This window comes from Cyprinodon tularosa, unplaced genomic scaffold (genome assembly GCF_016077235.1).
Source record: "Cyprinodon tularosa strain WSP-4 unplaced genomic scaffold, ASM1607723v1 ctg166, whole genome shotgun sequence".
In the NCBI taxonomy this organism is placed as follows: Eukaryota; Metazoa; Chordata; class Actinopteri; order Cyprinodontiformes; family Cyprinodontidae; genus Cyprinodon; species Cyprinodon tularosa.
In genome coordinates, this window is record NW_024038493.1 from 1,323,411 (window position 1) to 1,337,070 (window position 13,660).

General features: G+C 38.5%; 2 protein-coding genes across 3 annotated transcripts in view; one reads left to right on the forward strand and one right to left on the reverse strand.

The window, feature by feature from the left end:
• Window positions 1–6,918, reverse strand: part of LOC119780791 (striated muscle preferentially expressed protein kinase-like) — a 94,720-nt gene extending 87,802 nt beyond the window's left edge. Inside the window, exons 1-2 of one of the 2 annotated variants that reach the window (XM_038280938.1) lie at window positions 6,503–6,918; window positions 2,723–3,233 (exon numbers count right to left, since the gene is read on the reverse strand). In XM_038280938.1, the coding sequence (XP_038136866.1) occupies window positions 2,723–3,095 (373 nt within the window). In that variant the 5' untranslated portion in view covers window positions 3,096–3,233; window positions 6,503–6,918. The remainder of the gene's footprint in view (window positions 1–2,722; window positions 3,234–6,502) is intronic. The other variant, XM_038280939.1, reaches the window with a different exon arrangement.
• Window positions 6,919–9,806: 2,888 nt separating this feature from the next.
• inha (inhibin subunit alpha) lies at window positions 9,807–13,368 on the forward strand. The gene is made up of 2 exons (XM_038281016.1): window positions 9,807–10,781; window positions 12,073–13,368. Exons 1-2 carry the CDS (start codon window positions 10,496–10,498, stop codon window positions 12,807–12,809), a joined length of 1,023 nt encoding a protein of 340 aa, XP_038136944.1. The 5' UTR covers window positions 9,807–10,495; the 3' UTR covers window positions 12,810–13,368.
• The last annotated feature ends 292 nt before the right edge of the window (window positions 13,369–13,660 follow it).

Here is a 13,660-nt window from a genome sequence, read left to right on the forward strand (position 1 = left end):
TATATATATATATATATATATATATATATATATATATTTATGTCTCACCATATAATTTAATTTCTACCTACATATTTATTCATTGTATTTTTGGGGGCAATTAATTAAATGCTTATTTATTTATTTATTTATTTATTTATTGAGCATTTAGTTATTTATGTATTTATTTTATATACGGGAGAGCTGCTCCTCCATACGTAAAAAATCTTATCTGTGCAAAGCCTAAAAACAGATTTATGTAAACATCATGTCAGGTAAACTAGGCCATGAAAATACAATATCGAAGTTTCACTACTGCTCTCTAATTAGAGTATCTTAGTGGCACATATGGGAGAATTATCCTGCCATAATGCAAGAGCACATAATTTCAATTTGAGAAAAGAATTTCATCTTCTTGCACTCAAAACTTATAATGCTCACACTCCAAACATGCGCTCTCTCTCAAATATTTTCTCTTCTCTCTCAAATCTTTGTTTCTTCTCTCAGATTTAATGCTTCTCGCACAGATATTTTCTCCTCTTGTTTGCCTCCTTCTCTTTGCGCACAAACCGCGCTCTGCTCGGGTCTCAGTTACGCTCGCAAACCCGTAGGCACTGCTTGCGGATTTTTTTTGCTCACACTGCAGTTGGATCGTCGCCTAGCAACCTTTCCAGCCAATAGAACGACAGCCTCGGAAAGGGTGCGCTTGTTTAACCCTACTGAGTGTGCCTGTGCTACTACGCCACTTATAAGAGCGTCAGCTGAAACTGCTATTTACAGTAGTTTTGTGGCTGATTATTGTTTCAAAATAGAAAACCTGGTTTCATTACTTAGTTATGCCCTGGATTTTGTAGCGTTTGTGGACGCCACGTCGTTACTTGATCAAAGCAATAACGTCACTACAGGAAAGTTACTTGATAAATAAAGCAGCGACGCTACGGTCAAGCTACTGGAACATGTAGTTAAACTAATAGCTTCGCTACATGTAGCGGCGCTACTGCCCATCACTGGTCTTCCTTGCTGTTAGCTCCAGAACAAGGCATGGCCCCTGTCGTGGTCTGAGGCTCTGTGCAGTGGTTCTTGCCGTAATGTCCACCTCCTCCTTTCTGACATCCAGAATGCTCTGAATGCATCCTAGTTACCTTTCTTGTCTGGTTGATCCTTCCCTGAAGTGGAATAGTTTCAGCTTTCTAATCAGTGGGACGACTGTCATCCATACATGTACACAGCTCCTGGAGGAGGTGGTGCTACTCTCCAAACTGCCTTGGTTCCTGAAGAATCTAGGCCCCTGGTCAGCTTTCCAAAGTGAATAATGCACCGAAACTCGCTCCGTAAATCCAGGTCTGCCAAATTGAGGTGGAACTGGCAAACAGATCCTGTGACGTGCTGGAGCTTGTCATCTGACAAGCCAATTGCTTGTGATATTTTGTCCTAGCTTTTGCTTTTGAGGTAAATGCACAATAAAAGGGCGTACACTATGCGATTTTTTCAATCGTTGCACGCAGCTACTGCAGTATGAATTCACAGTTCACGATTTATGTTCAGCCCGACACTCTCATGCGATCTACCTGCTCACACTGTACGTCTCACAACCACAACGAACTCAAGCTGCTCTGACTCATCTATCCGGAAGCCAAACAAATAGAAGGGGGATATTAAGCTCCCTAGAGGGAAACGTGCTGCCTTGGCAGTTTGTGCAATGTTGTGCTGAAAGCCCTAAAAAGAAAAGGCGACGATGTATTTGGACAAAGACATGGCTGAGCAACCGTGGCTACTACGGTCTGTCTATTTTGCAGAAAGAATGCCATTTCACTCATCACACCCCCGCCATGCTTCTTTACATCTGAGCGATTCTCGCACAACTGGAAAATCGCACAGTGTACGCCCTGCTTAAGGGTTCTAAAAAGGAGAACATCTTAAACCTTCTGTAATCCAGAATGTATAAACTCGTCAAATTTCAGAAGTCGGATAAATGGAAGATAAAACACAGGGGGCACAGGAACAACCAAGACCAGGATGGAATGAATTTTATCAAATCCTTGAATAAATAAAAGTAAACTTTTTGTTCTTGATGGAAAACACAATGTCTGTAGGAAGATAAACACCATACATCATCCAGAAGACCCCATCCTCACTGACAAAGAAAGCACTGTGGTACAGTATAGCAAAGCTTTTCTCCAGCAAAGACACAGCCTAATGAAGTACAATCCTGAAGAAAGCATTGCAAATGTTATAAAAGACTTGGGACTGGTGCCGAGGTTCCCTATTTTAAACATACATTTATTCTGACCTATATGGGTTACAATGGTCTAGTTAAGAAATTAACTCGAAATTAAGTCGAAAATAGATGTTTCCTAGATTCTCTCAACCATCTCTAAGGTACAGGAATACCACTAAAGTTCACTGGAAAATTGGTGAAACCTGAAATCGCTTTGATTGCAAACTCAAGGCGAAAATCCCCCAGCTATATAAATACAAATGGAGATCAAAAGTCGCTGCTAAGGTGAAGGAACTGAAAGATGAACTCTTTCTTAAACAAGTCTAAGTGTCTGATGACAACAACTAGCTCATTCAAAGCATTTCCGTAGATATGTTTGCATATGCCGAAGCTTAAAGTCCTAGCAGTCTTCAAATGAACCTTGTTTTCCTTTGGCTCAGCTTTTAAGAACTATGATTATGTTTCAAATAAAAAAGAAATCACAGTTGAAAATCTTTTGTTTGTTAAAGAGTAATAAGCGTTTACCTTCATCAAGGTCCATAACTGCCAGTACTGCACTACAGCTTGCCTCTCCCAGCTCATTGGAGGCCACACAGGTATACAGGCCAGCATTGTTAGTGTGACAGTCCCTTATCCAGAGTCCTCCTGAGTCCTGAGCTTCTGAGGGGGGAATCAGCTTCTCGTTGTGGTACCAGGTCATCAAAGGTTTAGGATTTCCTGACACTGACACCCTCAGCCGGATATCACAGCCCGTTCCCACTGCAGCTTTACGGAGCTTACGGGTAAAAACTGGAGCCGACAAGCCTTGGGTTTCACCTTCATCATTCTGAAGACCAGATGCACCTTTGATCTTGGCATTGTTGGAGGGGAGGGGCCTAAAAGGTGAGTGGTCTGCCATTTTGAAGTCTGTTGAAGACTTCTATCCTGAGGACCTAAAATGAACAATATTTACTGTGCGTTCCTCCTAGAAACCTCCACTGGTTGTGATATCTGCATGTCTTTAGAAGGTGCTTGACCTGGACCAACACACTGGTAGCTGCAAGAAAACCAGAAAACATAACACAAGATAAACTCATCAAGAAGTCAAGAACTCCAAGAACTATGTAAATGGTCAGATAGAACATGCTGTAAGTTGTTTTATACTGGAAAGAATAAATAAAATAGAAAACTACAAATGAATGTGTTTGGTAGCTATTATCTTCTGTTTATACAACCATGTTAATTGATGATAAGCCACGTACATTTGGTTTGTTTTTTTCATTTCATCGAAATTTTGAGGAGCACCATTGTGATGTGGTATAACAGAAGGTTTGCACCAGTAAGTATTTATGCAAAAGGTTTGGTGCAAATCTTAGCTAAAATCCAAAACACCTGAGATAAGAACCAACGACTGGCCAAAACACCAAGGGGTAAGAATGGAGACTAGACTGATAGACAGACATCAGTAACCAGGAAGTCATATTGACTACTTACCCAACCCATGGGTATTATTAGATGTAACATGTGCTACTCTTCATACAAGAGCTGTTTGCCTACACATGAAGAAAAAAACGACTTTACTGGTATTTTGGGAACTAGATAACCCCATTTTAAATTGATTGTGTATTTTTTGACAAATTCATTACATATTTCCTCTGATATTTTACATTTACCTTCCATTCCAAAATATTATTGGCTAACACTAGCCAACTTGCTATCAAGATATCTAACATCTTTAAGATAATTCTAGCAAACAAGAAGCTTTAAGTATTGTACATGCATTAATGGTGTGTTCCATGCGTACCAAAAAGTTGGAATTTACAATCTCTCAGATTTCCACTGGAAAGCCCAACTAAGTTTGAGCAACATGACTATATAAAACTTCTGTATTCAATATGGATGCTACTCGCATCAACACTAATTCAAATTTCCCTGCTTCCTACTTGTTTGTAGCAGTTTTTTATGATGCAACATTAAGTAAGTCATTAAATACTACCTTTTAGATTCATAAGTTGATATATTTCAACACTGTTTATTTGCGCAAAATACCACAAAGTAGTTTTTGTCGTTCTTATGGTTGTAACAGTGGCTGCAGTGGCCATACTCAAAAATAGGGCAGTTCTACTGCTAATGTTAACAGGTTAGCAAACAGGGACATTAATTTGGTATTTTTTATTATAATATCTTTTTAATTATACACATACAACAGGGATAAAATGACCAACTTGCAACTGATAAGGTGCCTCAGAACAAATACAAATTTCGGACTCAGAGTGAAGGATTTCAATGTTATCCTTATTAAGAGGGTGGTTCAGGAGTCCTGCGATGAAGTGAGGCTTCTGATTTTAATGAGGTGAAAAGCATGTTTCTGGTGAATACCGCGTCAGCACCTGTAAAGTTCTCCAAGAGTTGAAAGGTCAGAACTTTTTTCTCTAATTTTGTTGTGATAACCAATCAGGCTGTGACTAAAGGAGAATGAGCATAGAAAAGACGAGAACCGTGTCCAAACATCTACCCCAATCCCTCAATCATTCAGATTGGGGACTATTTAAGGGACTTTATAGTGAACTCAGTTAACTGAACTTTCGGACAGAGGATCACTACTTTTTACTCCCCTATGTTCACATGATTCTGGCTCCCTGCATCATCTTTGTTCTTTCTTGCCCCCAAAACAAATCCCATAATGCTTTGCAAGGAGAGCTTTTGCAAAATTGCAAAATTCAGGTATATATCCGCTCTTCTAGTGACCATTGATGTACATTACTTTCCAAGTGCAAGGTGGGAAACTTTGAATCCACTACTTTTTCATCCACTAGACATTCGGACCGTCATAAAATGCCGTAACCACTACGTAGTGCCTTATGTAGGGGTTGGGACACACATTCGGACACAGCCAAGCTTTTCCATCAAAATGGAAGATCAAGGAAATAATGTTGACAGAAGATGAAGTAAGGAATGTTCTGGAGGAGGTTTGTTGGAGACTTTAAAAGAAGTTGTTTTTACTTAGCCCTTTAAGGACTGTTAGATCATTAATCATTTGTTTTCCTCCATTAGCTCCAGTGCAGAAACTGAACATCCTCAATGGCCTCTAGTGCTCTGTTTGCCAGGCGAGCCATTGCCGCTCCTCTCTTCTCTGATCTCCCGCTGTGGTTTCTTAGCTACATAGGGGGCAACTGCCAGCTGTCTAATCCCAGTATTGTTGCTTTCTCTGCAAGTTTTTTTCCTCTGATTGCTCTACTGCTCTTCTCTTGAGCTCCAGAATGCTGTCTCACATTACGTTAAGTTCTGCAGAAAGAGGCCATTATCCAGCCATGACTCCTGTACTCTCTAAACTGGCAGGATATCTGTAGGATCTGCTGTTTCATCTCCGTCCCAAACACCAGACCTCATTTAGATTATGTTCTTTTTGGCTAAATCTGGTGGGGGTCTGTCATAGTTTGGATTAGTCCAGAAATATTTGTTGAAAATTAGGCCTTGTTTTGGCGGTCTAATTTTGTCCCACTCTAGTCCAGTAAAGGACGTGGAAGAGACGTTTCAAACCCTCTTTTCAATGAGACTTAAATTACAGCTTTTCACCTTTTCAACCAAAGGTAGACGTTGTTTTGAGGTAAATCAAGTCGTCTTTTCAATGCCTTTTAAACCAATTTTTGCTCGATGGGGCAGCTTTGTTCAGATTTGACTTGCTTCCTAATATCCATGTCCACCACGTTGAGGTGAAACTGACAACCAACAGATTGTACTGGAGCCTTCACCCACTGTGCCAATTGTTGTCAATCATGTGAATAAATGGTAAAATGTCCGGCGTCAAAGTTGCCATCTTTGCAGGTTTCGTGTTGGTTGTGAAAGCATCATTAGCCACCTTGCTGATATAACAGCGCTGAAAATCTCCACATAAACTATGTAGGGAATTCAGAAATTGTTCACGATGGAATGAGGGCGTCTCTACATCAACCTGACATCTAATCTTTATTCCCCTTTTTTCAAGCAATCTCAAATCATTTAACAGGAGCTCTTGACAAACTGCTAATAGACATGACTGTGGTGTCCAGACCTGACTGTGGTGTCCAGACCTGACAGCTGGATGTTCAACCTTTTAACCTTTAACATAAACTTGTTTTGCCAGACAGAATTAGAAAACCCATTTATTTTACACTGACGGTGCAAACTTTATTGTCCATGTTTGTTTAACCTTTGAATAGTTGTGTCAAAATTGAAAGGTACGAGAAAAAAAAAATGCTATCTAGATAATTAGATATTGAAGATATTGCCATTTTAAGTTATTGGCTTTGCATATTTTACTTTTATGTAATCAAAAGTGAACCTTACCTTTGTTTTGCTACTGAAACGGTAAGTAATTCCTCTGGACATCCCCACAAAGTCCAAGTTAAGGTTACAAGATCCATGGAGCCAAATATTTCATTTCAAATCATTTGTCCTTGAGCAAGTGCAGACGTTTAGGTGTAAGTCCACCCTAGATCAGGAAGAATTAGCAGCCACTGCCATGGTCCCCCGCAGCAGCTTTAACCCTGCTGAAGAACTCAGAAAGGGAGTGAGGTCATTTTCCTAAATGTCAACCCACTCAGGCCTTCTGTTTTATGTCTCTCCACAGTCAAGCGCTTCTTAAAAGCGACTCTTTTAACCTTTTCAGGTTTCTAATCAGTTAAATATCCCGTATTACTGCTTCACCAGTGGTCAGGTATAAGGGACGACAGCTGCACACGTAGGTCACATATCTTGTACTGCCTTTTATGACCTAATCTCTCACTCTTACACACACACACACTTTCAAGCCCTTTAGATAATACTATCAGCCAATATACAGTACATGTGGGGACTGTGTGTGTGGAAGGCGGAGACTGTTGAAGAGGGACAGTTGGAGCGTCTATAAAAAGAAAAGCTAAGAATAAAAAGAGGACTTGGGGATTCATACTACAGGAGCAATGGTATAACTTTTTGGTATCTTTGGGAAACTAAACAGAGTTTATTCTTCTTTAACAGAATATTTTTGTCTTTTTTTATATGAAAATGAATCATGATCTTTTGGTAAAGCTGGTGTTTGCAGGTACTGTAACTATTCCAATTTTATTCAGACTCCAAGAACAAACTTTAATATATTTTGTGGGGATATAAGTTGTTGGATTATGATCAACATCTTTAATTAGTAAAGTTTGAAAAAAAAAAACACAGTTCCATAATACCTCCCCCTCCATGTTTTTCTGTAGGAACAGCATGTCAAGGGGTCATAGTGTTATATTTTCCTCCATTTATTGAATGGGTTCATTTTTGCTTTAATCTGAGCAGACACTATTCTTCTATAGGTCTGCTGTTTTCCTATTTTGATTGGGTAAACAGAAAAAAAGAGCCTCTTTTGGATTTTTTAAATAATTTCAATATTAACACGCTCACATAGCACCTCTGTTTGTACCTTTCAAGGAATATTTGATTATGCAATTTTTACCTCCGCCATAATCCACAGGGGTGGATTGTGGCGGAGGTAAAATCTTTTTGTAATTTCTCAAGTTGGGAAAGGATTTTAATGAAAAAAAAATAAATATTGAATGAAAAAGTAAGTTTTCTCTCTCTTTTCCTTTTTTTGATTTGGCAGATTAGAAAACAGTAAACTCACAGGTCCTTCAGACCAAGGGTTCCTAAAGTGGGGGTCAGGACCCCTTGGAGTGCACTTGATACCAAACGAGGGAGTCACAAGATAGTTTTCACAATCATTGTAATGTAATTCCTAAGGTATAAAGATGGCCAAAACATTTCATGAAATGCATACATTTGACTGTTTCATTAAATAACTACTGTAGATGTAATATCTATTTATTTATAAGGTTAATTATATTTAGTTTAGAATAGGGGCTGCACAGTGGGTCTTTCTGCATGGAGTTTGCATGTTCTCCCTGAGCATGCATGGGTTCTCTCTGGGTACTCTGGCTTCCTCCCACAGTCCAAAAACATGACTGTTAGGTTGATTGGCTTCTCTAAATTCTCCTTAGGTGTGAGTGTGTGTGTGAATGGTTGTTTGTCTCTGTGTTGCCCTGGCGACCTGTCCAGGGTGTACCCCGCCTCTCGCCCGTAGACAGCTGGAGATAGGCATCGCGACCCCAATTGGGACAAGCGTGTCAGATAATGGATGGATGGATTTTAAATGTTTTTTTAATATTTAATGCAGGAATCCCAAAGTAGGTTTTTGGACCTCCTAAGGGCAGGCGTGAAATGATTTTTACATTTTATCATTGTGATATGTTCACAAGGGGCAAAAATATGTCATAAGAGAGCAAAAAATATGTCATAAAACACATAAACGTGAATGTCCAATGAAGTAAAGAAATGTACCATAAAATTCATGAGTTAAATAATATTTTAACTATTATTTTTAATGATGATTAGACTGACTGCACTGTGGCGCGGGTTTAGCACTGTTGCCTTACGGCAAGAGGGTTCTGGGTCTTTCTGCACGGAGTTTGCATGTTCTCCCCGTGCAGGCATGGGTTCTTTCCAGGTACTCCGACATCCTCTCACAGCCAAAAATATTTTGGAAACCCTAGTTTAATTGTTTTAAATATAGATAAATAAATAAACTTATTTTATTGTACATTTATTTTCGTATGAGATATTCATATTTATGGTTTTCACTGTATATTTTGCCCCTCTATATACATTAACCATCACTATTATTATGAAAACCAGCTCAGAAAACCTCGCTTGGTGTATTGCGACCCCACAGGGGTCCTGATCCCCACTTGGGGAACTCCTGATCTAACATCGATTAAAATGTGCCGCTTAACACTTTATTGTCTCATGATATAATTAAAAATACATCTAAAATTATAAATGAAATTAAATGTCTTTTTTAAAAATACATTTATTTAAAGATTAATTAAGTTTACATTTAGTAAATAAAGTTATAATGACTGGAGTAATTCTATTTTTGGGGTCACAGTTTCAGGTGATTTGGGTTTAGACAGAAATACAGTATGTTCACTTTAAACAGCTTAGTCTTTCAAAACCTTCATATATCTCCATATATTTCCTTGATTTTGTTTTATTTTATTGTTAAAAAAGAGCTTAAATAACAAATATTTACCTAAAATATGTCAGACTTGCTGGCATAAGTATTCATAAATGTATTACAGCTGGAGAAGGGTTACTGTATGTTCAGTCTAATAAAACAGCGCCATCTGGTGGGAGAGTTGTTGGAAGCAGTCAAAAATGAAATCTGAACCTAAAAGAATGTATAATTATTTAGTGTAAGAACAGGTGCTGATTAAATAGTTATATTTAGGAGGGTTTTTCAATGTGGGAATAAATATCCTCAGGCAAACATAAGCTACACTTGTTCAGCAAAGTTAAAGCGAATTAAAAACCATTTAAAAAAAATAATAAAATGAAGAACGTGCCATTTAATCTCAAAGAGACTGCAGTTTTTTTCAGAAAATCTATGTATTTTTCCTGAATTCGGTCAAGCCATTTCATAAAATGTTGTTTAAGCTTATCAAACTGAGTGCAACGCAAAAAGAAGGCCTAGCAATTGTTTCATTAAAAAAATAACAACATACAATTAAATAATCATACACTTTTTATTCTCACTATTTTTAAAAAGTCAAAGGCATCCTGTAATTATAAATTCTGACCACAGAGGAGGCTATTTTACAATATTGTTTTATGGTATTTTTCTACACAACTCTTTTATTTTTGACATTTTCATATATTTAAACCTTAAATATAAAATATTTTTCAATTCCTAGTGAAAATTATGTTTAAAATAAACATTAAAATGTAACTGTCACATTTAACCTTGCTCTTTAGACTCCAAAAACTTTTTTTTTACAGCAGTGTCTTAAACCAGACCTAAAGGAAACAGATTTTCTTTTCAAACTAAGGATGAAACTAAAGACCTTTGCATTATATTTAAAAATATAAGCTAATAAAAAGTGATTATGGATACTTGTAGGGGATGTTTACACTTTAAGCAGGTCTGTTTTCTGTATTTCTCTGTCTGATACGAAACCAAAACCTGCAGGATAAAAGTCACATTTTATGCAACTTCATTAAGATCAATAAGGCTTTTTATTTATAAAGATGAGCATAGATGTCCTGTAAAAGTTGAAGAAACACAGAAATTACTTTACTGGTCAAATGAAATAAAAGAAAAACAAAACACCCAACAGTCCAACATCTCATTCCTCAAGGTCGCTCTTCGCTATCAGCTTGCAGACTTCCCTCAACACAGATAGCAGCAGAGCCCAAACATCAGAATAAATAAAGACAGTCACACAGAGAGAGCACTGCTAGGTCTGGTAAAGTGGTGGAGTCATGGTGTCCTGTGCTGTCCTGATCCTGGGTCCTCTCTGGATCCAAAGTCTGACTCAGATCTGCAGGACAGAGAAGCTACCCAGAGGTGTTGTGGTGTCCTGGTTCAGGGAGCGGGTTCTGGAAGGCCTGGGGCTTTTACAGCCTCCTTTATTCATCGAGCACAGCCCAAATCAGGAAAGAACAAGACGGGAGGCGAGGCACCGGCAGGCGAGGGTCCCTCGGACCAGCAGACCTCAGAGCAGTCTGCATCACCATCCATCTGAACTAATTCTGTTTCCCAGTCCAGGTGAGAACTGACTCTGTTTTGTTTGTTTTATATTCACACTTTGCTGCTTTAAGCACTTAACTTTAAATGTCAAGAAAGAAGAAAAAAAAATCAATAAATTACATAAAGATTTAAATTTTTAAGGGATCCACAAGTACTGTAGTTGAACATGTTGGTCTAAATATATTCCAGTTTTCCTATTTACCTAAAAATGCTGTTTCTGATACATAAAACTCACAATTACCTGAGAAATTAGATATAATTTGTTACATTTCTCAAACATGAAGGTCATCATTTTTTCACCTGTGAGATGCATGCTGGATAGATTATGCACTTAGGTCCTACTTGACTGGAACCTATAGAGCAAACAGTACATTTTGTTCCATTGTTGTTGAAAGAAAAGGACAGATTTGTAAATGGACATTTCAAAGAAATAAAAAAAAGTTTGCGCTGTAATAGAAAAAAAAAAGAAATCCAGAAATTAAACTTTTAACTTTTTTGAAATATTTATCTTATCTCAATTTTGTAAAACAGTTTCACTTTTTCTTTCTTTGCAGATTGAACGTTATGCTGCTTTTCTATTAATTTGCATAAAATTGTCAACAAATTGTCATTGTGCACATCAATAGCAAGTATCTGGCTTTAATTAATTAATTTGAACTTGTTTTTTCTTTCAGTGTAAAGCAAACCCACCCTCAAATAATTGTGCAAAAGAATAAAGCATACCTTTATAAACTAATTCTTATAAAGACTGGCTGCAAAGCAGATCCACAGCATGGTGAATCCACCCCGTGCTTGACAGCTGGGTCTCATGTTTTAAGTTCTGAAAGCCTCATCTTCACCTGAAATACTTCAACCCTCGTCTTTTCTGAAGTAGCAGCTCTCTATAAAGTTTTTTAGCTGTAAGGAGAACCTGCTGTGGTCCATCCTGACGTGCTAGAGGTTTATAGGTCTTGTTAAGTCAAAAGACAGAAAGTGAAATTATTTAGGTAAATATAACATATTAGAGCCTGTATGTATAATCTGACATGATTTCCTTTAATAAAAGTCACAACAGACTCAATTATGAGATTTTGCCAGTGCTGCAGAGAAAAAAAAAACAACAACACCATAATGCTGTCACCACCTTGCTTCATAATTATGGGTGGGTTTAATAGTGTTTGAGTAGAAGTTACTTTTTATCAAACATTAAAGCCTTAACAAGGTGTTCAAGGTTTTCAACTCACTGTACTGACATACATGCGCTCTGTGTAATGCTGCATTACGCCACTAGAGGTCAGTAAACTCATTTGACTCCTGTCTACTTTGGCAGATCCATCCATGTCTGATGCTGAAATGAGAGAAGACTCCAGCAGTGCCTTATCCTACCACTTCCAGCCTTCTGCCTCCTTCCAGGACACCGTAGTCGCATCGGCCCACTTCTGGTTCTATGTTGGGAAAGGTGTGAACGCCTCTTCCATGCTTTTTATTCTCACCTCAGAGCAGCAGCGTCTTCAGGCAGCACAGGCTCCTCCAAGGGGGAGCTCAGACGGATGGACCACCTTTGATCTGGAACAGAGTGTTCTTGCTGCTGTACCTGGGGGCCCTTTTCTGCTTCAGATCAAGTGTTCATCTTGTCAGAACCACATTAACGATCTAGATAAGACACCTTTTCTCCATCTCCTGCTTCATCCCAAAGCGCCTGTTCGTTCCCCTAGAGAGGCCCCCATCACCATCCCTTGGTCTCCCTCTGCCCTCCTCCTCCTCCAGCGGCCCTCACTTGAGGGGCCCCATCATGATGACTGCCGAAGGGAAGAGGTTGAGATCAGCTTTGAGGAGCTGGGGTGGGACAGCTGGATCGTTCATCCCAAGGTGTTGACTTTCTACTACTGCCATGGGAACTGCTCGGCCACGGATCGGACCGCCACCCTGTTAGGGATTGCTCAGTGCTGCGCTCCAGTCCCCGGGGCCATGAGGTCACTGAGGATCACCACCACGTCCGATGGCGGGTACTCGTTCAAATACGAAACCCTGCCCAATATCATACCAGAGCAGTGCACCTGTATTTGACAATGACAGGGGGGTATTGCTGAGAGAATGTTGGATCAAGTTCAAAGAGTCAATTCAACCAAATCATCTAGAAAGATTAGTTAAATGTTTTCTATCTAAAGACACCAAGTATACTGCATTGAGTCGTGGACTTTGGTCTCAAAAGTTTCTACTATTATCCATTCTACTGTCTGGAAAGAAATCTACAAGAGGAAGACAATCAGAACTATTTGACACTCCTGGCCTTCAAGGCCTGGCCTTCCAAGTGAAAACCAAGGCACTCTGCAACAATCTCCCTATTTTGTCCCATGGTGATCGTTTCTGTTTCTCCTGGAATCTATATTCTCCTTTTATTTGGTTTACATCTTTGTTAAACCAATCATTCCTACACAATGCCACCAATGGGTCCAGCTGCTCTTTTTATTCTTGGGGTGAAGTTTATAAGATCATTTTTAGAGAACTAGTTCGGCTCACCAAAAAGTGTCGGCAGTTTCAGCTCGCATGCAGCTCTTCCAACTGTTACTACTCCCAAAAATATAAAACATAAAATAAAATGTATTTTTTCTTTGTTTTACTCAAGTTTATCGGGTTTTTTTGTTTTTTGTTTTTTTAGAAATATGTTTAGTTTGTGTTGCTCCATATATGTATATATACATATATATAAATACATTTATGTAATAAATGCTGGCTTTCAATAAGTTGGTTATGGTTTTCAACTCATTTTCCATTTTATTATTACTTTTGTCGAATAAAAAGAGTGTTTTATTTACAGGGTTTTTATTTCATTAGAAATCTTACCTGAATGAAAGGACAAATTCCAGATGTCCGTTAATCGTTGTGTAATTTCTTTAATGATTATTTTTACAGTTATA